The 23,974-nt window shown below is 37.6% G+C and overlaps 1 protein-coding gene across 6 annotated transcripts in view; it reads right to left on the bottom strand.

The window, feature by feature from the left end:
* EPHA7 (EPH receptor A7) overlaps positions 1-23,974 on the bottom strand; it is a 170,358-nt gene that overhangs the window by 29,283 nt on the left and 117,101 nt on the right. For 5 of the 6 annotated variants that reach the window (XM_055714300.1, XM_005434036.4, XM_014287317.3 and 2 more), the window contains exons 6-10: positions 17,048-17,172; positions 13,463-13,631; positions 6,612-6,720; positions 5,857-5,912; positions 1,796-1,921 (exon numbers count right to left, since the gene is read on the bottom strand). In XM_055714300.1, the coding sequence (XP_055570275.1) occupies positions 1,796-1,921; positions 5,857-5,912; positions 6,612-6,720; positions 13,463-13,631; positions 17,048-17,172 (585 nt within the window). The remainder of the gene's footprint in view (positions 1-1,795; positions 1,922-5,856; positions 5,913-6,611; positions 6,721-13,462; positions 13,632-17,047; positions 17,173-23,974) is intronic. The other variant, XM_027797989.2, reaches the window with a different exon arrangement.

Below are 23,974 nucleotides of genomic sequence, written 5' to 3'. Positions count from 1 at the left end.
GGATGGTAACGAAAATATTGGCAAGGAAATCACATATCCCTTGTACAAACTGAGCACAAGCATACTTGCACCCTGTTTGAGAGAGACATGGCACTACTCAATAGTTGATGTGGCCAGCGTTGCTGATAATGCGTATTGAGACTGCTAAGTGGCTGTTCTGGTGCCGTCACTAGCAGAAATTCCGCGTTCTTCTTTGATGTACGAGTTTCCGTTGCTTCTTTGGGTCCTTAACATTCTATTGTTCCTGGACTGCATTTCATTTAACTCCTGTTCGCTACCTACATCAACAAGTTAAAGCCATAGCTAAACCCCACACACAACGTGCTTTCACCATAGCACTTCTTACTAACTTTCTTCAGAATGACTACTGACACACAGTAATTTTTTTTGCTATCAGTTATACTCATTAAAAGTAAGAATAAATTCATCTGTGGTCAACAAAGCCAACATCCTGGAATTAGTCTGTTACAACAGTGAAGATACATTTTAAAGTGTATACTCTGCAGCTGAAGTGTTTTCAGCATTTAGCTCAGAAGGTATCAGCAAAGTCCAACTGAACATATCTCTGTGCTCTGAACTGCTGCTATGCTGACAGTTTTTTAACTCAAAGCAAAAGATAAAGCTCAGGAATTTTTCTATGCTAATCTTGAATTTAAATCTGGTCTACTGCCTATTTATTAGAAGAGATGCTGCCATTCTACCATCACAAAAATTACTAGTTGCAGGGGCTGGATTCTTATGCTCTTAGTCATCTGAACGAATAATTTGCTCAGCAGTGTTTTTAATTTCAATGGAACTACTACTTGATTAAGACATGTTTCAACATGTGTGAGGTTACTTTAGAGAGGCATTGAGAATTCTAAGTGTAAAGTTTTTTTTTTCTACAGGTAAAACAGTTTATTTTAGAGATATTTCTTTTTCTCTTTTAAAATAATACCACAGTATGTAATTTACAGTGCATGCCAAACTACAGGGTGACTTTAAAAGTGTTCTACTAATACTTCTATAAAACAACAGGAAAGCAAAAGAACATTTCCTCCAGGAATCCAAAGTATTTGATTTTTTTCTTACCCATGGAAACTTAATTTCACTACATGGAGTACTGCAATAAAAATGTCACATATCTTATTAATGCAAACAAATGAAACTGCCTTTTTAGAGCATGAACACCATGGCTTAAGTAGGTGGTAGACAGTTCAAGAGGAAGAAAAGCAATGTAATGCTGGTGCAATTACAATCAGTCATGAGAAGTTAAACAATAACTTTTTTGTATTCATAAAATATCAAAAAGAAAAATGGTAGAAGAGAAAACAGCCTTAGGGAAGATTTTGTTATACAGAAACAAGACCTTCCTAGTCTCTAAGATTTTGTGCTGCAGCCAGTTTTCCTTACTCACATGAAAAAAAGTTCAGAGGTCAAAAAGCCCACTTGCAAAAGGAAAGCGAGCAGAATTTGCACTCATGCCTGACACCTTTACTCTGACAGTAAATAATAGGCGGCAAACTTCCCCCCTCCCCCCAGTTGCATTTTTAACAGCAGATACAGAATTAGAAACCCACAAGCTTTCAATGTCAAGCCAGACTCTTCATTTACTTATTTGGGGTTTGTTGGGTTTTTTCCTCCTGTTTGTTTTTAGATTTTACAAGCGAGTGCAGCTTCATTGCTCTTAACCACTCTGGCAAATGCAAAAAGTTCTTCTATACCTGAGGTATAATTATTTGCCTGTCATTATGATGTATGAGCTTCGATCCCAGCTAAATGGAACAGTTGAATCAGGAAGCCACGGCAGCCTTACCTGCACCAATCACACGCTCAATTTTAATACAAGAGGCATCTAGCTCCTTGGCGAATTGATGGACAGCTCTATTTGGGTCCTCGTAGGTTTCAGGGTCAATGTAGGTTTTGGTGCCTGGAAATTTAACTGTAATGATGTAAGAAAGCGTGACTGTGATGAAGCAAAGGTACTTATTGTGCAGCCAGCCCAGGAATTTCATTATGCAGAGTGCTCCTTGGAAGAGTGAACCTACTTCCACGCTGCCTGAGTCAGAGCCGCTCTGAGAGGCAACCTTAGTTTTAGACATCATCTGCAAGCATGCTGACACAAGTACACAATCCCATCACCACAAATGACTAACATTAGCATCTGCATCTCCACCTTGAAGCAAAATAAGTAACAAATATTAAATAGTGCTCAATGGAATGAATGCAAGGGTTGAGGGGGAGCAAAAATAAAGCAGGGGAAGGGGTATAAGACCAACAGAAGAGGTGAAACTTTCTCTTCTGTGTAAGGACAGCAGCTTATCCTCTTTTCCCAGGTTGCATAAACAGCATTTCTTTATGTTATCTCAGTCTTCTAGTGGGATTTGAGAGGCTCCTCTACCTGCTTCAATTTGCTTAAACTACTGAATAGGTTATTATTTACAGACTGTAGCAATAGCCAAGCTAAAGTATTCACAGCACCTAGATTTTATAACCTTAGGTATATTTCTTATACCTAACATACATTAGGTATGTTTCTTGCATTAGAACACAAACATGAGAAACACTTGTCATCAACTTGTAAAGGCATAAGAAGGGAAAGTGGGGTTTGTGGCACAATTATTCCCTGTCTCAAGCACCGAAGTGAATAATCAGCAGCAACTTTCTCCAGTATAGCACTTGGAGCTACTCAGGCAGTGTAGCACTTTGGCCAGCATGTATTTTTTTCCCTTAGTTTGCTGCTGATTCAGGAAAATTATTTTTTGCTCTTCTGGTGAAAGTAGAGCAACCCTGGCAATGTATTAATCAAGCAATTTTTATGAAATAAATTCAGCTCACAAGGATTACAGTCTTGAGCTGTAATTGAATCACTGAATTAAAACTCAACTTGAAAATGCAAGAGTGTTCCTCTGCTAATTGATATACCGATATACACGTATCGGATCAAAAGTCAATACAAAACATAAATAATTTATGGTTGCTTTATAATCTTTTAATTGAACGTAAAATATCTTAAATTTTAAAACATACTGAAAAATTGCTTAGCAATCATGAGTATTTATGTTTCAGATTGTATTACTGACCAAAAAAACCCTAAACCCTCAAAGGAAAGAAAAATCTAGATAAATTGTTTGAGTAAGCTAATGAATTTACAACCAGAGAAATTATTTGAAATGTTGCCCAGGTGTTATCTGCCACATTATGTATTTAAATAGGTGTTCTTACAATTGTATTGATAACACTGCAAATTCTTACAATTATAAATATTTATTTCTTAAAACCAAGAAAGACTACAGAGAAAATGAGAAGAAAGCAATAGGTTAACTTCCTATAATAGTGCTTTCAGACAGGGACATGGAGAAGGAGCCATCCTCTTCTGTTTGCAATAAGGGGCCAGGATTGGAGGTAACCTTGCAAATCTCAGGTGGGCGTCTGATGGTCATTTATTCAGGCTGTCATAAAACATTTTGACAGGCCAAGGCTATCCTGGCATACCAACGCGAAATAATGCTGGCCTGGATTTGAAGACATTTTTAGAAGAAAATGGTAGGAGGAAACCAAACATAAATCTGAATTGCTTGACTAAACTCCTCAGTTGTACTTGTATCTTCAAGTGTAGCACTTGAGGTCAGAAAGAGTTGAGGGGGACTGAAAGGAAATACGTGATACTCTATTAAATACAGTGCTTTAAAGCCTGCGTTAAAAAAGAACGGTTACTTCTAAATAAGTGATTGTTGTAAGTTATGTTTTTGAAAACTCAGTCTGGCACCTCAGGACAGAAGAAGGTTGTCTAGATGCTATGGAGCAAAAGGACACCAAACTAGTGTTCACAGCTCTGTGACCAAGCTGGTGACCACAGACCTGGGTTCCGTCTCATTCTGTACATGGTTATAAAGTAAGTTTAAATACTACACAGTCAATCAACAGAGAATGAAACACTAGCTTGGCAAAAGTGACTTATATTTGGTGCTGTAATTTTAAAAAGACTGTGTATGATAACTGCTCTGACTGATTTGCTGGATAACCACATTTCTTGAAAGTAAACTGAGCGAAACGGACACTTATAAAGTCTCACCATTTTTGGATCAACTATTAATCACTAAGTAGCAGCTTTCATATTAAGTCACTTACGTTTTCATTGAAGCAAAAAATGTCACCAATAATGGAGACAAGGAAAGAGATTATTTAGCTAGCATATTCTTTTTGTTTATGTACTGACATACAATGATACATAGTTGATCTTTTCCTTCAAGGACATAATGGGGGATGCTAAAAGTGAAAGCAGTAGCTCTTCTAAAGACATGAAAAGCTTAAAATGCATCTGTGAGAGGCAAATTTCAAATCTATCACTCCCAGAATAGCAACATTTAAGTAACATCAGATTTTTGATGGATCCTTTAAAATCAGCTGCACTGCAAAATGTGTGATAAATAATTCCTATGCCATTATTATTTTCCACCTTTTTTTGCACAGATTACGAATTGATTTGCAAAAGCTGCAATGATGTCACTACTTAGTTTAATACTGCATTTAAATGATTTGGGTAGTAACACACCCAAACCCAGGGAGCATGAACAAATTCCAGCTGATCTGATTTTTTTCAGGGCAGAAAGGTAAAACAGAAGCCTGGATCTGTCTTTGAGTAGAGCTTTGGCTAGAACTACTTGTTTAGAGGCATGCATTAGAAAGATGTGATAAATTTGTCACTAGTGGCTACTTCATTCTCCATGTGACATTACGTTCTGATAATAGCGCACGATTTTAACATTATTTAAGATAAGCCATATTGCTTTCATTTTTTTAAAAAATGTGAATCTGATGGATTTAAGCTGCAGCTGCAATTATTGGTAGATAAAAAAGGCTACAAACAGCATAACATGACTAAATGGCAAGTTTTACTGATACGAGAGTTATCACGTATAGGAGAAGACTGGAAACCCAGGCATTGTTCTGTGACAGAACCTATATTCAGTTTAATTTTATTATGTGAATCTGCAATTCTGGATTTTCAAAATAATTTTGCAACTTAGTTTTAGCATGCTTCCTGAGTTAATGACTGATCCTAAAATAAATGAAAACATTTTTAATTTTTCATGTCAAAATGATATTACAACTGAAATGAGAAAGGGCCAAAATAAGAATTTAAAAAAAAATATTTTGATAAAACTGAAACTATTGTTGCATAAACCTTCCTCTCCCTTTAAATTTTCAACTGTCATTAACCCAAGAAAGATGTATTTTATTGAATTTTCCCAGGGTTCTAGCATAAGTTCAGATGTTAGATTTTAACGAGAGGCTTCAGGTACTACTCTTAGCCAGGCAAGCGATTCTAGAACAGAGAACAGTAATGAAGTAGCTGACCTTTCTTTTCATATTAAATATTCAATTTTTAAGGACATTATGTTTTGTACATTTGAAGCTACAATATTCACAGCAGCAGAAAACAGCTTTTTAGCATAACAGCTTCATTGTTAGGGTGGTGCAGTGACCCACACTTTCTTAATCTGAAGTTTGCTTGAGGTAAAGATCATACAGTCACTTAGCCAAAGGTCTCTCAAATACTGCGCCTCAGAGGGATCATTAGGATGGTGTGAAACATGTATTCAAAGCAACCAGGAGGGGGAAAAAAAAAAGCAGAATGAAAACAACAGTATATCACACACACGTATAGAAATCAAACCATCTGTGTGAGCAATGCTGACTTTAATCTGCATCCTTTTTGTGTAGGTCACGTTTCCAGTATTTAACCTTCCACCTGCTACTTACACAGCATTTTTAAATTTCTTAGGGCTTTGTCTTTCATGGAGTGTTGTTTTAGTATTGTCTACACTATTGCAGTTTGAAAAGGGGGAAAGAAAAAAAAAACAAAACACTTACAATGAAAGTAAAGTTCTTCATCCCCTTCCTGATCAGCTTTGCTATAGCCACAATGCCTGAAAAGAAAGACACCAGTTTCACTGGGAATTAAAGACTTCCTCATATCTAAGGTCCTGACAACATCAGTTCTGCAGGCTGGGATTTCCAGGCACTGAGCACCTAACTGCTGTAGGCCCTTTGAAAATTTCAGTTATAATTCTCTTGACAGCAGAGTTTTAAATAAATCATGAACAGTTGCAATCAAAAGGCTTTTGTACCAAATACCAGTTGGGACAGGTCCTAAAGAGAAAATTCTAGTTCTGGTGAAAAGCTTCTGCAGATAAGACAGAGGATTAAAGAACTTGAAAGTAGAACACTGTTTTACATGAGGGTATTCTTAAACTTACTGCTTTGCCTCTTTTTCTTGAATGTAAAGTCATTTAAAGGCTGATCAGATAAAGTGTCAGACTTCTCCACGTGAGAAAACTGAACAGAAAGACAGACTTTGAGGAGTACAGGTAAAGAACCTGCTAGGGGTTCCTCTTACAGCACATTTACATAGGACAGAAAGAACATCTTGATTTAAGTGTGTCTTGCCAAAGTAAAAGGATGAACTGTATAATTGATAACGGGATTTAAATGAAATTTGTCCTTACGAAAAATTACTACCATTTCAATTTTGCAAATTACTATCTCAGATTAGACTATGTGACTATTAGACTATTAGACTTTACAAAAGTGGGGTCATGTGCTTATGCCTGTGCAAGGTGCAATACCTTCTCCCGATGATGAATCCAAACACCATGAAGACCAGAATGATGGTTCCTGCCACAGCAACCACAGCTATAATAATAACAGGATTCTGTTCACTGGAAACAGCCGTGGCTACAAATGGAGCACAAAGCAGAGATTAGTTTAAAATTATTCCCTACAAAGGAACTGCAAAAAAAATAAGTCAACCATCATGAACTGCAGACCATTAGTTTACCTTTGCCTGGAACCATTACATTGATAATCTAAAGAAGGGCCTCCATTGGAAATTCATCCAAATGCTGGATCAGCTAATGATCATCTACAGGGAATAAAAAGGAGCTATTCTGGAACTGACTTGGCCAAAGTGGTGCAGCCATTAGCCAAAAGACAGGAGCAGCACCAGCCACTTCCAACCCCTCCTACGGCTGCGCTGCCTTCTGTTTTGCTCGGTGATTGACTCCTTCCTAAAAGAGAATACCTCTATATCGCTGCAAGGGGCACAGCAGGAGAGTAATCCCTGCGGAGCTCTGCTTCTAGCCTCCCCTCTAAAACTGGTTGAAATTACTTTGATGGCACCCAGGGAAACAGTGTCTTACCTATAAAAAGAATGTTTGAGATGAAACAATAACTATTAACACAGATTTCCTAGTTAGCATATTTCTATCTCTTACTGTTATTAGTAATTGTAATTGCTATTATTATTCATCATTTGTTTCTGTTAGCAATGAAAAGGTGCTTCCACGCACACAAAATGGAATTCTCCACGCTGCAGAGAATTTACATGCTAAAATATCCACCCATTATTGCTGTTGTAATTCAGATATGCCTGTGCTATTAATAAATGCAAATGTATGCATGACACATTAATGTAAACCGAGGATGTAAATACTTAGCCCGAGAAACCTCAAGGCTTGTTAAATACATTGCTTGTCCGACATCTAATGAGGGTGGCCATGTACTCCGGTGCATTAAATGAGCACAGCTTTACTGAACTCTATGCTGGTTTGTAACAGCGAGGCTCTAGCCCCGAAGACTGTAAAATAACGGAGGAGACATCAGGTAGTGGTGCTGAGTAAGGGACTGTGAAAGTGTGAGTCACCTGGAAGCAGCAGAGATATCAAAGAGGGGGGAAAAAAGGAGACCCAACTGATAGCTGATTAACTAAATCATTGATGGTATGTTAATATGGTTAAATGCTGGTAGTGGTAACTGAACAGAAATGTCTACACAAAGATTTGATGAATTCCACAGAATCAGGTTCATGTTGCAGACTTCAGAGGTTCCCCTAGAAACAAAAAACCCGGTCTTTTCTTTGCTTTATCTTGGGAGAAGTGAGCCAGTCCACATGATTTATTTAGTCACTGACACTGACGTGTACTAACTGCTTCCCCCCAGAATAACAAACCCCTTGTTATACTACACAGATATAGAATAATCTGCACGGGGGGCAAATATCTTTCTCTCCCTTCAATTTTATTTCCTAAAGAAACCTTGCAATTTTTCTGTGTTCTACCAAATGCAGATGAGGAAGATCTCGTTATTCATGCAGGTCTTTAACTGAAATGAACAAATACTAATCTTTGAGTAACTACAACTTTCTGAGATACCCAGGTCACTAGAAAGCTACTACAGGCCTGCATGTATCCCACTTGTGGAACTTTCAGGCAATCAGTGGTCATTATCTCATGCAAGAGAGTAGGGGCATAAGCAACACAACTCAGTTCCTGTAACTTCACCAGGCCATCCAAGCAGACAATCCCAAACAATGTCAAATTTATGTAAAATACAGCATGTCCTAAAACTGTTCCCTTCTGCCTTTGAACTTCAGTGCAAACCTCACTTGGAAGACAAGAAGAGGCAGCTACTGCCACAATGGCCAGGCTGCAAAGCTGCATCCATCTAACAGAGTTTGGAAAAATACCCAGCCCAGACTGTCGCCTAACCTAGCAGCCAAGTTGAGTGCATGGAGGTTGACATATGTGAGTGGGTCTCTGCATTACTGCCTCACAGATTTTGGGTACTGGCACATTCTAGAAGCAAGGTGAGGATGTTATTTGGGTTCTGGAAGATACTGGGGACATGGTACACTGGCCAACTGCTAAGGTAGGCGAGATTAAATGTATGATGTATTTTTACATTTTAAAAAAAAAAGGAAAAAGGTCCGATTGTGAGCATGGTCCAGTACAAATTCAGAGATGCCAGTCTAAGACACTACCTCTGTTCAGGTACCCTGTGCTGCTTCTCTCTTCTGCGCGATAAACTCAGTGTGTTAGTGTACGGGTGAATCAGAAACCAGCTTCTGGAATGATCACTGCAGTTTGCCAGAAACAGAGGTGCTGGAGTGTTCTTCAAGGAATGCTTTTGAAGTGTAGATGATCCCTTCAGGGGGTGCCTGGCATGGTTACCTGTCACTGGTGCTGACACAATGGTGATGGCAAGGAACCACCAGCAGGACAGGGAAGTCTGCCCGTTCCTTTGCTTAACCTGTGCTCAGAGGGTGGGACAGGGATCTGGAACTTGGGCAATTATGGTATTTGTGTATCCAAATGAAGGAGGCAATGCTTAATTTAAAGGAATTTAAACAATCGTTTTTTTAAATACAGGGTTGTAGGGATGGGGAATGGATATCCAAACACCCTGTAGGATTTAAAAAAGATCAGCTGTAAAAGCTGTGCTGCTCCTCCAGTGATATTTTCTCATGAAAGCAACCTGAAACGTATGATTTCCAGAAAAGAATTCCTAATGAAGTCCACCATGAAAGCTTCAATGATATATTGGATTCATGTAGGCCAAATATTACTATAGTGGGTTCGTGTGGCAAGGTTTTGGTAGCAGGGGGGCTACAGGGGTGGCTTCTGTGAGAAGATGCCAGAAGCTTCCCCCATGTACAGTAAAGCCAATGCCAGGCAGCTCTAAGATGGACCCACCGCTGGCCAAGGCCAAGCCCATCAGCGATGGTGGTAGCACCTCTGAGATAGCGTATTAGGAAGGAGCAGGGTGGGAATCTGCACCAGCGAGAGAGAGGAGTAAGACTGTGAGACCAACAACTCTGCAGACACGAAGGTCAGTGAAGAAGGAGGGCAGGAGGTGCTCCATGCGCTGGGGCGGAGATTTCCTTGCAACCCGTGGTGAAGGCCATGGTGAGGCAGGCTGTGCCCTGCAGCCCGTGGAGGTTAATGGTGAAGTGGATCTCCACCTGCAGCCTGTGGAGGACCCCACGCCAGAGCAGGGGGATGTGCCTGAAAGAGGCTGTGACTCCATGGGAAGCCCACCCTGGGGCAGGCTCCTGGAAGGACTTGTGACCCCGTGGGGCAGCCTGTTCCTGAAGGGCTGCACCCCGTGGAAGGGACCCATGCTGGAGCAGTTCCTGAAGAGCTGTAGCCTGTGGGAAGGACCCATGCTGGAGAAGTTCACAGAGGATTGTGTCCCGTGGGAGGGACCCCACGCTGGATCAGGGGAAGAGTGTGAGGAGGAAGGAGCAGCAGAAACGACACGTGATGAACTGAACGTAACCCCTGTTCCACCGCTCCGCACAGAGGGAGGAGGCAGAGAAATCAGGAATTAAGTCCAGGAAGAAGGGAGGGGAGGGGGAAGGTGGTTTTTTTCTGATTTGAATGGTAATAAATTAAACTAATCTTCCCCAAGACAAGTCTGTTTTGCCCGTGACAGTAATTGCTGAGTGATCTCCCTGTCCTTATCTCGACCCACGAGCCTTTCGTTGTATTTTCTCTCCCCTGTCTGGTTGAGGAGGGGAGTGATACAGCGGTGCTGGTGGGCACCTGGCATGCAGCCAGGGTCAACTCACCACAATTACTTTCTTAAATATTATGCTTTATGCCTTCTATAAAAAATTCTAATAGTGTAATTTCAGACATTAGGAATAAATTGTACATCTGCATATTACTTCAGCCTTGCTTGATTTAAACTGATTCATGGCAAAAGGAAAAAGCAAAGTCTTCTTCACGCTAGGTTGTGCTCAGCTCTTTTACCTTAAGAGTGACAGCTGTAACAAGTGGCAAAATTTCCTTCAGTTACAAAAAGCACAGGATCGCCTTTAGATCCACTGGCTACAAGTAATTTAATGTAACTTTTAAATACTTAGTGATTGACAAGACAAATTTACCACTTAAATGATATTCTACACATTTATATTTTCTTCTTGAAGGACTTCGGTCTCTAATAACAAGCAATGATTCCTACAAAAAAATGCAATGATTAAAGTACTTTGATCTGTGGAAAACAGTATAGAACAGAAATATCCCGCCTTTTTAAAGCATTGTTACTTCATAATTATGATTTTTTTTTACATAAATATGTATGCAATTCCCAACATGTATGATATATGCAAATACAGGCATAAAATATGTATATTTTACGTATCAGATGATAGTAATGGAATGGATGTTGTTCCTCAGATATTGAGAAGTGGCCATGCAGCTTCTATCACAATTCATAAACTGGAGCACAATACAAAAATCTACTTAATCAACAGCACCAACCGAATGGTGCCAACCAGTTGAAGTGCCAGGAGAAATGCAGGTAAGCAACACGACTAGCTGACTGTGATGATCATTATATATATTCTTAAATAAATGTGTATATATGTGTGTGTATATATATATATTTTATCCCTATATATATATTCTCAAAATATTTTTTACATATTCAAAAACTGCATTCCACTGGAACAATGAGAAGCCAGTGCCTCTAAACTGTAGCATAACATTGGTCTACTGCTCACCTGCACAGTACTTCATGTGAGGTATATTTCCTAAAAATGATCCAATAAGGATCTCTTTTTAAAATGTTAACAAAAGACTATTTTGATTACCCTGCAAGTTCTGATAAAACTATAAATAAAATACAAGAATAAAATATTTTTGCACAAAACAATTCTCGAAGAATTTAATGGAATTTACTATCTTTTTATCAACATTTTAATTATTTCTGAAAACCATATATGGAAAATTGTGGCTCCTTATCCTTGATGGGAATTATATTCTATAATGTCCTCTCAAGATATGGAAAAGAAGCCACTTTTAAAATATTCTTTAATGAAAAAACAGGACATTTTACATGGCATGTCAAAACAGAAACCTGGCCTGTGAAAACAGAAAAATCCGTTGTGCATACTGGCCAAGTATGTCACTGGTTTGTGTGTATTTTTTCAACACCTGAGTCAGAAAAAGGGTACACGAGCATGGTCAGTGATGCATTTATTCTAAGGGTTTCCTAATCTTCCATATGTTGACAAAACTCCAGTCAAGACCGTTATCTTTGCTAATCTTAGCAGCTACCAGAATGCTTACATTCAGTATATAAAAAATACCCAGGTAATTAAGGAAATCTTGGGAAACATTTTGGTTTACTGATTTTAAACTGCTATGGACAATAAATTAGCTAATTCGCAGGAACTTATGACAGATTATGACAGACTCTTAATTTGTTTTCCAGGAATCTACTTGAAATAAGAAGTTACTTCTGGCTATACTTCAGGTTCCCATTATGCAAAATGGTGATTTTGCTACTGACTCTTTTGAAGCAGACATCTACGGACGGAAAGTATGCTATCAGACACAGAGAGAACAATATTAGTAATAACAGTTTATTGCGGCTATTACGATAATTACTATTTCAATTATGTTTATTAGATATGTGGTATTATTCATTATTGAGAGCTCTCATATTCTGTGTGGAGCCAAGGTGGAATCAAGACCTAACTACTGTGTTTTAAGAATACCTGCAAACTGTCCAGCCAACACCTGGCTGCAATTAATACGGTGCAACACCACGTGCTGCAGAGTGCAGAGAGCACGGTTGGCACCCATACCCTTTGAACCTGTAGGCTATGTATTCTCAGCTCCAAATCTGGCTGACCTGCCTGACAGCAGGTCAGCCTGAAGCAAATGACACAAAATAGAGCAACCACATTTGGGTTTGCAACAGAGCGGAGAAGCTGCCAGGGACACAGGCAGTTCCCATGAATGGGCTCACAGCTGCCAGGTCTCAGTGATGGAAGAGTTTCCTTCTAAAGATTCAAATTGTGGAAGATTAATCATGTATGCAAATATCTACACTGGTGAGGGAAAAAAGGTATCACTGCGATTTTTCAGACAAATAAGGACACAAGATTGGTTTTAGCATCAAGGAAAGAGCAACGTTTCCCAAAAAGTTATCTCTCTGCTGAGATGTCAGAGCCACATTCTCTGGTGTGCTGTACTGACAGAACTTGCACTTCAGCTTCATACGTTCCATTGTGAGGGTTTTTGAGAGTTGCTTTTTTCTTTAAACAGCTTACAACATATTATACGAGCCTCAAAGAAACCTTTGAGACCCCTGTTTCTTTACTAAACCAAGTTGAAACTAGCTAATTAACTCCAAAGACCCTAAGGATGGCCATATAGCTTAACCAAGAGACCCACATAAACAAAAGTATACAGAATTTTTTCAGGAAATCAAACAGGGGGAAAATACCCTGGAGAAGCCTTTGTGGCCTGAAATCTGCTCTTGCCTCCTCTCCCCAGTTACAGAAGAATCTAGGAGAGTTACTCAGCTCACCACTACACACTTGTCTTGTGGGGGGAAGGAGGTGTATACTTGATGAAAAAAACATTTCCCTTTGTGTTGGAAGGACAACAGAGAAGAACCTGATATGTTATAAATACTCGCCAGCTAATTATAAGAGTGTAATTTGTACTTCTATGGTAAAACAACTAATTGAAGCTCGTCCTTCAACATACAGTGACAAAAATCCACCTTAATGTAGAAATTTATTCTTTCTAGTTTTAATAGTATTGCCTAGGATTCTTTTCTTTCTTGTTTTAATTACTACTTCTACTGCAAGTGTTAATTTCCTCTAAACCTAATTGTTTACCTGTTGCTTCTTCCAGCGTGGCAACATCCAGTCTGGGGCTGTAATTTCCATAACCGGCAGCAGTAAAAGCACGAATCTGGAAAACATACACTGTTCCTGGCTTTAGGTTATTAATAGAAGCTGAAGTGGACTTGGTTTTCACTGTTGAATAGGTCCTCTCCCTTTGATCCTGGAAACAATAAGACAAAAGATTAAATGACAGTTACAGGTCAGATTTTATCATGGTTGCACATCAGCGACTGACAGCCAGCCTGGGTAGTTTATTTCAATTTGCTGAATGCTTTTTTTCCCAACATAAAAAATAAAGCATACTCTGTGGAGTATTACAAAACACTGTCAATGCAATGAGGAGCTCTAAGTGTAACATAAAATTCAAATGGGATGCTCATGTTGTTACTCATAAAACATCCAGACACAAAATGATTGCTTCTTTGGCTCTGATTACATTTTGTGAAATTTTGATGAGAAAATAGCTTGACCGCAGCCTTCCATGGGGATCTGTGGGGACTAAATGTGTTGTTCAAGGACAGGGAAATCTGTTCTTTCAGGGTCAGAACACCTTCCCTTGTTATCTTCCAAATACCTTTACAAAAATACAGATTCTGAGATCCTTAACTCAGTTTTCACTTAGTGGTTTTTTTTTGTTTGTTTGTTTGTTTTTTTGTTGTTGTTGTTCCGGCTTTTAGTCTTTTCTCAGGTTTTGACTCTATGGCATCAAGAAGAACCCTGGGAAAGAAGCTCAGCGTGACATCTCCCAAATCTGAAGCTGTAAGATTACAAACCCTATGAGTAATAGCTCACTTTCAAATACTACAAAAGCTGTATTACAGATCATTACGGTATTCAAAAAGCTCTATTTATTCATCACATTTACTGGTCCAGATTATCTTTCAGCATAGATATGTGCAGCCCTGTTGATTTTTGGTGGCAGATGCAACCCTGATTTGAAGGGCAGAAGAGATGAATTAACCAACCATCTGAATGCACTACATGACCAGAGAAGCATGAGCTGTACAAGGCAGTGCTAATGAGACAGATACAGAGGGAAGGAATAAATCTGTAACTCATTTCAATAGTACTTCAACAGCTAAAAATGACGAAGGACCTTCCCTTTCACAGTCAGTAAAGCAGCAAAGGCTTTTGCTGAAATAGTGTTAAACACAACATACATGATTTCTTTTCTGAGATTCAGTAATGGCTTCTCCTGGTTCTTGCCCAGTCTGACATTTGAGCAAGCCCAGCGGCTCAGCTAGCAACAATTTTTTGTATCTTCTCCAAGAGGGTTTAAATCATCTGTAAGTGAGGACCATGGTGGAATGTATGTTGGTATGTGAGAAAGAGCAGGAATGCTTGAGAGAAGAGAAACAAGTGTAAGGAAATTGTAGTCAGGTTTTGACTGTAAGCCACGGTGGAATTTCAGAGTTTGGGTTTTGATGCATAAGTGAGGCTTATTTGAATTGCCAGCAGTTCCTGCATTCAAAATAAGTAAGTAAAAAAATAATAATAAAATAACCTGTGCTAGAAATCTCAGAAGACAGGCTTACTTGGGAGATTTCAGACAGTTTCCATTTCAGCCTTAGCCAGAAGTGAGAGGTGAAAAAAACACTTATCAGAATATTTCAGAACCACAAAAATGCTTTATTTAATTTGGCTCTAAAAGTTCAGAATATTTTTTTTTCACTTAAACTAATGGAATAAAACTTAAACTGCGTCTCTCATTCCGAGCAAGAAGCTTATGAAGTACTTTTCAAGCTGAACTGCATTACTTTGGAAGGAAGACAAGCATTTAAGTATTGGTGTTAAAATTGTCTCACTGAATTAAATGTATACTGTCCAGTTTATCTGTGGTTGTAGGATGAGCTTCTTATTCCCTTTTGTTAGTTTCACTGTAGTAAGTATAATACTGGTAGGACTCCTTCCATTACAAAAGAACTTTAACATCAGTCCTTGTCTTTGCAAATGTAGGAAACTGGCAATGAAATTCTGCTGCTTATTTAAAGTAACATGAATATATCAGGAAAATAATAAAAGCCATGTACTGAAAGTTATTATTATATGAAAAGTATAGCATCTTGATAGTTATTCTGTCATTTTCCACTACCTATTTAAATTATTTATTTCATTTTAACAGATCAGAAACTATTTTGCATATTAAAAAAACCCCAAACCACAAGTTTTTGGTTTGTAGCTTTGTATTTTTAAAGGGGTTTTTTTTGTGTGCAGAGAACAGTTTTGCCTTCGGTAAATACATAAACTGTGGGGGTTTTGGTTTTTTTTTTTAACGTATGGACTTTATTTATGTGTGTGTGTGCGCACACATGCTTGAGGAACAAAAATTACCCGCTAAAATCAATAAAGTTTCTTTAAAAAAATTGTTTAGCTTTTTGTCCACACCTGGTAAATTTTTTTATAAGTGATTAAAGTGAACAACATAAGCTGGGAGTTAGCATCAACAAATAAACATTTTATTCCATTCCCAAACCATATAAAGATCTTTTGATAAGTATATTTGTGTAATTCAGCATTGAAAATTAGATTTGACACTTGATATTAGATTCAATCTGGTCTGAATTTACCTAATTCTATGTTACCTAGTAAGCTGACATACTCTTTTTGATATAGAGGTACTACTACCTTGTTTGCAGAGATGAAATGTCTTCACAAGTGATCACAAAGGAGCTCCTTTGTTCATTTCTTTGCCTTTTAATTCTTTCTTTTTTCTCCCAGATGTTTTATAAAAATTAGGAATAAGTTACATGCTGCAGCAAGTTTCCCAGGGAATCTGGAGGAGCCATACTTAGTGTGGGTCCCATGACAAACATATAGCTGCACAACCTGCCTTCACTCTGCTTTCATCCAACCTACAGTTGTCAGATTTTTTTTATTCTGAAGTACCTCAAAGTTATCATGAATGAAGCCCTAGACATGCTGAAATGCATGGCAAAACTCCGACTGACACCAATAACATTGAAATTTCACTCTACCAGAAACAGACATCACTTAATCTGCTATTGAAAGGCAGCCTCAATTCATTACTGTGTTGAGAGAACAAGTGAAGAAATAAATTTCACAATGCTGGGATTTTTAAAAAAGAGAAATAAGGAATATTTATCAGCTGAAACTGTAGGAAGTGGTTTGGAAGTTTTCAGACATCAAGTCAAAGCTGCCCAGATCATAAGGAAATACCAAATGCAGTCAAGAGCTGTATTTGACACATCATCTCAAGACTGGAATTACAGCGACACAGAAGGAAATGAAAAAAGCTTTAAACACAATGTAGAGGAGACAGAAAAATGACAAATATAATGGTAAAATAAGTCCAACAATAACTAAAAAAAAAAAAAGTGAAAAAACCCAGGCAGATTTCAAGTGGATGTTTCATTTTTAAGATACCCTGATGAAATATATGAGACATATGATAGCAGTAATAATTGCAGGGATTCACTAGTTATTAAAAACAAGCAAAGTCACTGCGACTTTGAAGAGACAGGATAGTTGATGACTTTAACATTGTTCTACAACACACCAAGCCAACACGAAGCAAACAGCACATTGTTGTACATTACAGGTAATCTTAGCACTTACTTTCTCATAATACTTGATTTCATATTCAGTAATGACTCCATTGGGATGTTCTGGTTCCTGCCAGGAAAGCTCCACGCTCCTCTGCAGCACTCTCTCTTTCATTACTCCACTAACTTGCGAGGGAGCTGTTTGGACAAGATGTGTCAATAAATAAAAAGCAAATTTGTTGGATGCCTAAAATCAAATGTCATTACTGATCCGTCCCATGCTGAGCCACTTTCATTAAGGTAAAAGAAAGCACCTTTTCATAGCTCGCAATTTAAAACTAATGAATATTCAAGCAGGACCCTATTACTGTTCATAAACTTAGAATGAAAATAAAATCAAAGTGCAAACAGGAAAAAGTGGCATTGTTCAAGTTAGTGCAAAACTGAGATTGATGGTTAGGAGTAACAATTAAGCAAATTAATTCTGATTAATATAGCAAAGTAGATTTTTAGATTGATGTGTAGTAAATTAAGAGTCTAAATGTTTATTGCATATGTTTCTGAAATGTGCATAAAAAGAAAAATAATACTGTAGAAATAAAATCACATTTTCTGCTTAATAAATTGTCTGTCACATTACCTGTTAAGGATGTTACTGGGTGATAAAAATAACTTTGTTAAGAGACTAAACCCCCTCTTTTTCATCAGTTCAAACCTTCCAGGATATCCTCTCTTTAGAGCTGAAGTTTCCATATTTGGTCTTGGCATTTTTTGAAAGTGTGAGACAATTTAAGAAGTAGAGCTCATGAAATAAAGGGGACACTGTCTTCCTCCACCTCATGCCACAGAGACGCACATACATGCACACTTGCGTGTGTGCACACATACACACAGTTTCGTAATAAAGATCACCCACAAACAAGCACCTTTTGAAACTAAAAATAATAACAGTAACAAAAGATACAAGCGTTGTAGAGCCATTGATTCTCATCTAAAAATGTTTGAGATAATGTGAGAAAATGTGAGAGACTGAAAAAGTTACTTGCTTTATCAGCTTATCCGAAAGACAGCAGATTTTCTACTAATGTGCAGTTCAAAAGGAGGCCTAACATCACACTTTTCCTCAAACATACATACTACCTACACGAGTGTACCACAGAAGCCCTGTAAAGCCATAGCTCTTTAAAAAACAGCTACACCACCGGAACCATGCAGAACTTGAACTTGTTCTCTTTCAATTCAGGACCCTCAGCCCTCTAGAGTTAAAAGCAAAATGACATTTACATGTACAGGAGCTTGGTCACATTTGGACAGCAGATTCAGACACAGGAAAGGAAATTAAAATCAGAGATAAATTTATTGATCTTTTTCAGATATAGAATCTGGTACCGATTCTATATTTGAATGTTCGAACAAAAATTCTGAAAAATTTAAATATTTTCTAAATAAAAAATGAACTTTATTTCAAAACTGTATATAAAGCTTTCACTATGTAAACATGACGTACAGTCTTCAGATAAAACAGAATTCTTATGCCATGCAACAAGCAGGCGAACTTCACTTTATTTAATTTAAAAAACATAGAAATAAAACATGGAGAATGCACACTCCTGTAGCATTAAGGATAAAAATATAATGATAACATAAAAATATCTACAGCACAATCAACACAATAATCCTCTAAAACACTTTAAAATTTGATTGTTAAAGTCTTATTTTAATTGTGAGGTTTCTAGCATGTTTTCCTATAACATGTATATTCCTGTAGGCTTTTAAATGAAATTTATTTACATTTCATTAGAGGCTCCAAGGGTCCAGGAAAATTAAGGACTTAAGTTATGCATGATAATTATCATTATGAACTATTATGTTGTATATAATCAATATAATCAAAGTTGAGGACCCCTTCATGTAGGCTGTCTAACTGATAATATAATAAAATTGTATCATCCAGACACCGTGGGTTGATGCACCATTCCAAGGCCAGGATCACTCTCTTTCACTCTTGCATTCCCTTTCTAAAACCTAAGAGTATGTTCACTCTCTAATTAGTGAAATATATTCTTTCTGTAGCCAAGAGTCTGGAATGCAGCAAACTAATTTACTCTGTCTAGTTTTCTTTGCCATGGTTAACTAGTTGTCGTCTTTGTCTAAATGAGTACCACAGCATCCTGGCTGGATTTCAGAGGTCATTACGTTTCATGTATAATTTCCTATCTCACCCAGATAAATGCTTTCAAATTGCTAACTTTACATTTTTAGATGTCCAGAATTGTTAATGTTCATACTTACAATGAAACAATTTCATATTACCTCGGTCACTGGAGTTTGTTCTTAACATTTTCTGCCTTTTGTTTTAGCTTATCGATTTTTTTCATTCTGTTGGTCATAGCATTTGGTTTTTTTAAAGCAGTGAAGCAAAATGAACTTGCTTCCTCTGGTGTTAGTTAACCCTGTGTATGTAGGGAAGGAACAGCAATGCAGAAAAGGAGCAACAGAGAAGGGAGAAGATTTTAATTGGGGAAATTAAATATACTGTCTGAGAGTCCTATTTAACATCTGAACAAAGCACAAGACAAATTTGCATATTCTATTCTTAAGAAATTTCCATTCAAAACCAAAATCTCAGTGATTTATCAACACTGCAAGACAGCATTCAGAACTCTTAAATAAATGCAATCCTAAATACATTTTCTGTCGATTAATATTCCTTTCATTCAATAAAGGTCAGATTAAAAGCTGGTTTTGAGGTTTTTTGGGGTTGTGTTTTTGCTTTTTTTCCTACCCTAACTAAAAATGTTGTGCTACTTTTCATTGGTAGAAGAACCACATGAGGAAGAAGAGAAAGTCCAACCCTGAGACTTTATATGTTGGTAGCTCTGAAGACAAATATGTTGTATATAATTCCCATAACATACGATACTCCTAAAATGCAGTAAGTTATCTAAGATTATTTCCTATCCCCGTATTTGTGTTTTTCAGGGGAAGAAGGGAATCATCAAATGAGTTGAAGCCAGAGTATCCTTCTCTGGCAAGGTACGCCAGTCTGTTGCTACTGCAAGGAAATCTCTGTGATCTAGAGCAACCATGAAAGTCATTCCATTGACGTGAGAGGATAGACATATATGCTATCTTTACCCTGCCTTTTGGGTTCCATTTCTTGATCTGTGCGTAATGAGAGCGTACAGATCAGAAGCATTTTGTTCTTTATTCTAGTGTGATAATTTCCTCTGTATTTTCTCTGTGCTTTTCTTACAAACTGTTTTGCAGTCATGTTTTATTTGTTCCAGCTTCCTGACACCTCCATTTAAACCTTTAGCCTGCTTGTCATTGCCTATTAAAGTTAATTAACAACCTATTTATGGTTTTAAAACAACTATGTTTGAGCAAGCTTGAAAATGAGTTAATGCATACAATTAATCCCTAAGTACTATATAAAATATGGTATTAAATCACACACAAAAAAAGAGATAACTATAAAAACAGAATTAAGAATACCATTTTTGTTCCCATTGCTAGCTAAACCAATAATAATACTACTACTAATAGTAGTAGTAGTAGTAATAATACGTTAATACTACTGAGAATGCTACTAATAATAACAATAACAATAACCTATATCCAGTATTTCTTTATTTCAGTAATCTAGTTCTTGCCACTGCATCTATAACAAAGTTTTTTGGGGTAAAGACACTTCTTACAGCATTTCTAGACAACCAAGTATCCAGTCCTGAATGACTTGAGCATAAATAATCCCTACTGTATCACTTCAGGTTACAAAGAAGCGTCACTTGTCAGAATAATTATTTCCATAATACATTACACTGGGGGATACAGGCTGTTCAAAACACCATTTGCTATCAACTTTCTTTCTGATATACCTCATCTCTTCTTTTTCTCCTTCTTGCTGACACAATATCCAATGCATCAAACACACACAGCCTCTCAGGGCTAACAGGCAGATGTACCTACACATGTTGCATAAGAAAATAGAATGACAGGTCCTCAGCACACTCATTCACCTTTTTTAAATGCTTCAAATATACCATTCAGCAGAAGGAAGAATTGATTTTCACCAGGTTTCTGCATCACAGCCGCAGAAAAATATAACTCTGCTGGGCGTTACTGATAAAGCCTTCAAGTTACATTGATTTCAAGCTGGTCATCATTTTCAGATCAAGTTATAGAAAAAGTTAAAACTGAGATGTCAAAAAGAGGAGGATATTCCAAGGAAATACTCTGTTCCAGAGAGAATACTGCATCTGGTAAACTGACGTGTTACACCCATACTGCTAAGTGAAACACATGGTATGTTATTAATATGTGCAAATATTTAGGTATAGAAAACTGTGGTGATTGTTTTGGGAGGCATTGCTTTTAGTCCAGAGTCCTCTGAAAATGTTATAATAGAATCACTTATGCCTTTAACCTCTATCCTTAGCTATTCCCTGGTTCTCATGCCCAGAATTTCCCTTGATCCACAGTGTACTTTCCAACAGACAGAAAGAGATGCAAAATCAAATCTTTTGCACTTTATGGGGGGGAGGGAGGGAGGCACACCAACAAACACACAAATCAAACAAAAAAACTCACCAAAAAGTACAAAATACTAAACCAAAACAATAAAACTGGAAAATGAAAACATGTGAAGCTCTGGACTTTCACATGTAAGGGGAATTAGGCATAAGGCACCAATTGGAAGCACAAAACCACCTGCAACATTTTTATTGAAAAAAGGTAACTCAGCAAAAGAAACATACCTAGCCATTTCTCTGAGATTTCTGAAAGCCCTGCACCTTTAATGTGTCTCAATTCCATTACCAGAAGCCGTCACGGAAACTTTTAATCTGATACTTTTTCAAAAGTGTCTCTAGAAGCAGCATCCTGGGTGTTTAGTAGTTCATGTGCATAAAACTATTAAAAATCCTCAGAAATAAGGGTTTCAATCCTGTAGTCCCACTTCATGCAGAAAGCTTCACAAATGAACATGAGTAAAGGCTCTCGGTGCAGGAGCAAATCCTACATTAACAAATGCTACCAAATCTACATTTGCAACTCCAGCTTCATGATTTGTTATACAAAGACTAATGAATGAACGGGCTATCAGCCTGCCTTGATCATTTTCATATTTCTTTATCTTATAATAGCATAATATAGTTAAGTCAATCTGAGCTTTGTCTGGTACTTGCTGAAATCAACACTAACACTCTCACTTTCATAGCACGAGACTCTTACAGCACTTCTTGAAGGACAAAAACTCTTGGCTTTTGGCTTCTTTCCTTTTTATATTGTGAAGATATGCAGCAATCACTCAAAAACACCAGCTTTTCATACAGCAGCAAAGAGATCAATTTTTACATCCCTGTAAAACTGTATGTTAGGGCCCAACGTAAGTTTTACATTATGTGAAGCATTAACGCCATTTTTCTTTAACAGTGTTCTGCAGTGGTTGGGGAGTGTTTTGAGTATTCAGCCTGAAGGGGACATTGATAACAGATGCAAACCATGGAAAAACAGAGATATTTGTATCCCAATGGTTATAACCTACTATATTATTTCTTTTTAAAATGTCTTTGCTGTCTCCTTTCTTGGCAGAAATTTTTAGATAACAGAGTTGCTTTGACTCTACATCTATTTTAAGTGAGACTGGAATCTGGCATTTTACCAACAACAAATGTGAAACGAACCCATGTCTATATATATACAAAATAGTAGCAGAAAATTATACTGTTGTTAGTTCTTAAATGGTTGCTTAGGAAGAGAATACAAAACTCCCTATGCTCTATAAACAGTCCCGCACCAAGATCGCCCGAATGGCACCCTTCTGGGCTGGTCTGTGCGCTAATTTGCCCCCAAGAGAAAGTGTGTAAATGAAGTCATGGCCTGGTCCGCCACCATGCTCTGGTTTGCTCTGAAGGGAAATTTAGGCATCAGAATTGCCGAAATTACTAACTCAGAGTGGTAGGCAAACAGATTATACACCTTGAGGAATTGCAGCTGTCAGGGGCCTGGGGTCAGCATGTGGCATCAGACTGGTTTTTATGCTGGTCTGAAGCAGCATGCCTCGGGACACACGCCCTTGCTTGCTCCTAAGGAGCTGTCTGATGTACATAGATGTCACTTGAAACAAAACCTTGACAAGGGTTTGCAGGTACTGAGAAAATTTTAAGACTTTACTGTGTAGATATTTCCCTTATTTTTTATTCTGTTTCCTATAAAGATGCAAAGGCTTTGTGTGAAAAAAACCCACAAAAAATATATTAAAAAAGTTATATTTATTATAAACAATATATAATTGTTATAATTAAATAATATATAAATAATATTTGCTATTATATTTAAATTATTAACAATTTCAGAGCACCGTAATATGGCAGTGCTACTCAAGCCACGATAGAGAGCTGCCACAGTTTGCCCTTTGAATGCTTGGGAAAAAATGCATAATTTCTCTTCATGTTTACACTAATATGTACAATAATTTTCATGTTATTTTATACGATAGTTCATGCAAAAAGATAACAGAAAAGAACAGGATAGCCCTTAAACTGAACATTATTAAATGGATAGATAGAAATTCATAAGATTTTCTTTCTTCTTACGGTGTATTTCTCTCCCCTCAGTTAAGTCTCCACATGACAAAGCAGCCCATGATAAAAGGTTATTGAGTACCACTGTATTATGCCATTAGTGCCCATTGCTTTGGATCAATGACAGAGAAATTCCCCACTGTGTTTACAAGCTGCAGCACTCAAAAAGAGACCCAAATAAATCAGATATTTTACACTAACGATATCCTACAGAGAAGCCATTTTAACTTCCTCTCTGACACACTTTACTTTCCGGCCCATAAATATAACACAGTATGCTTACAATGCTCTGGACGCCGTGAGCAGAGGCACACAGCTCTCTGGGCCACTTGGGGATGTCCTGAGAACACGGTAACAGGCAGTGTAGTCAAGTCATACCTGCAGTATTATTTAACTACATTGCTCCATGACAT

Source organism: Falco cherrug, chromosome 6 (assembly GCF_023634085.1).
Source record: "Falco cherrug isolate bFalChe1 chromosome 6, bFalChe1.pri, whole genome shotgun sequence".
Classification (NCBI taxonomy): Eukaryota; Metazoa; Chordata; class Aves; order Falconiformes; family Falconidae; genus Falco; species Falco cherrug.
Note: the sequence above shows the minus strand (reverse complement) of the source record. Positions and strands in the feature narration are given on the sequence as shown.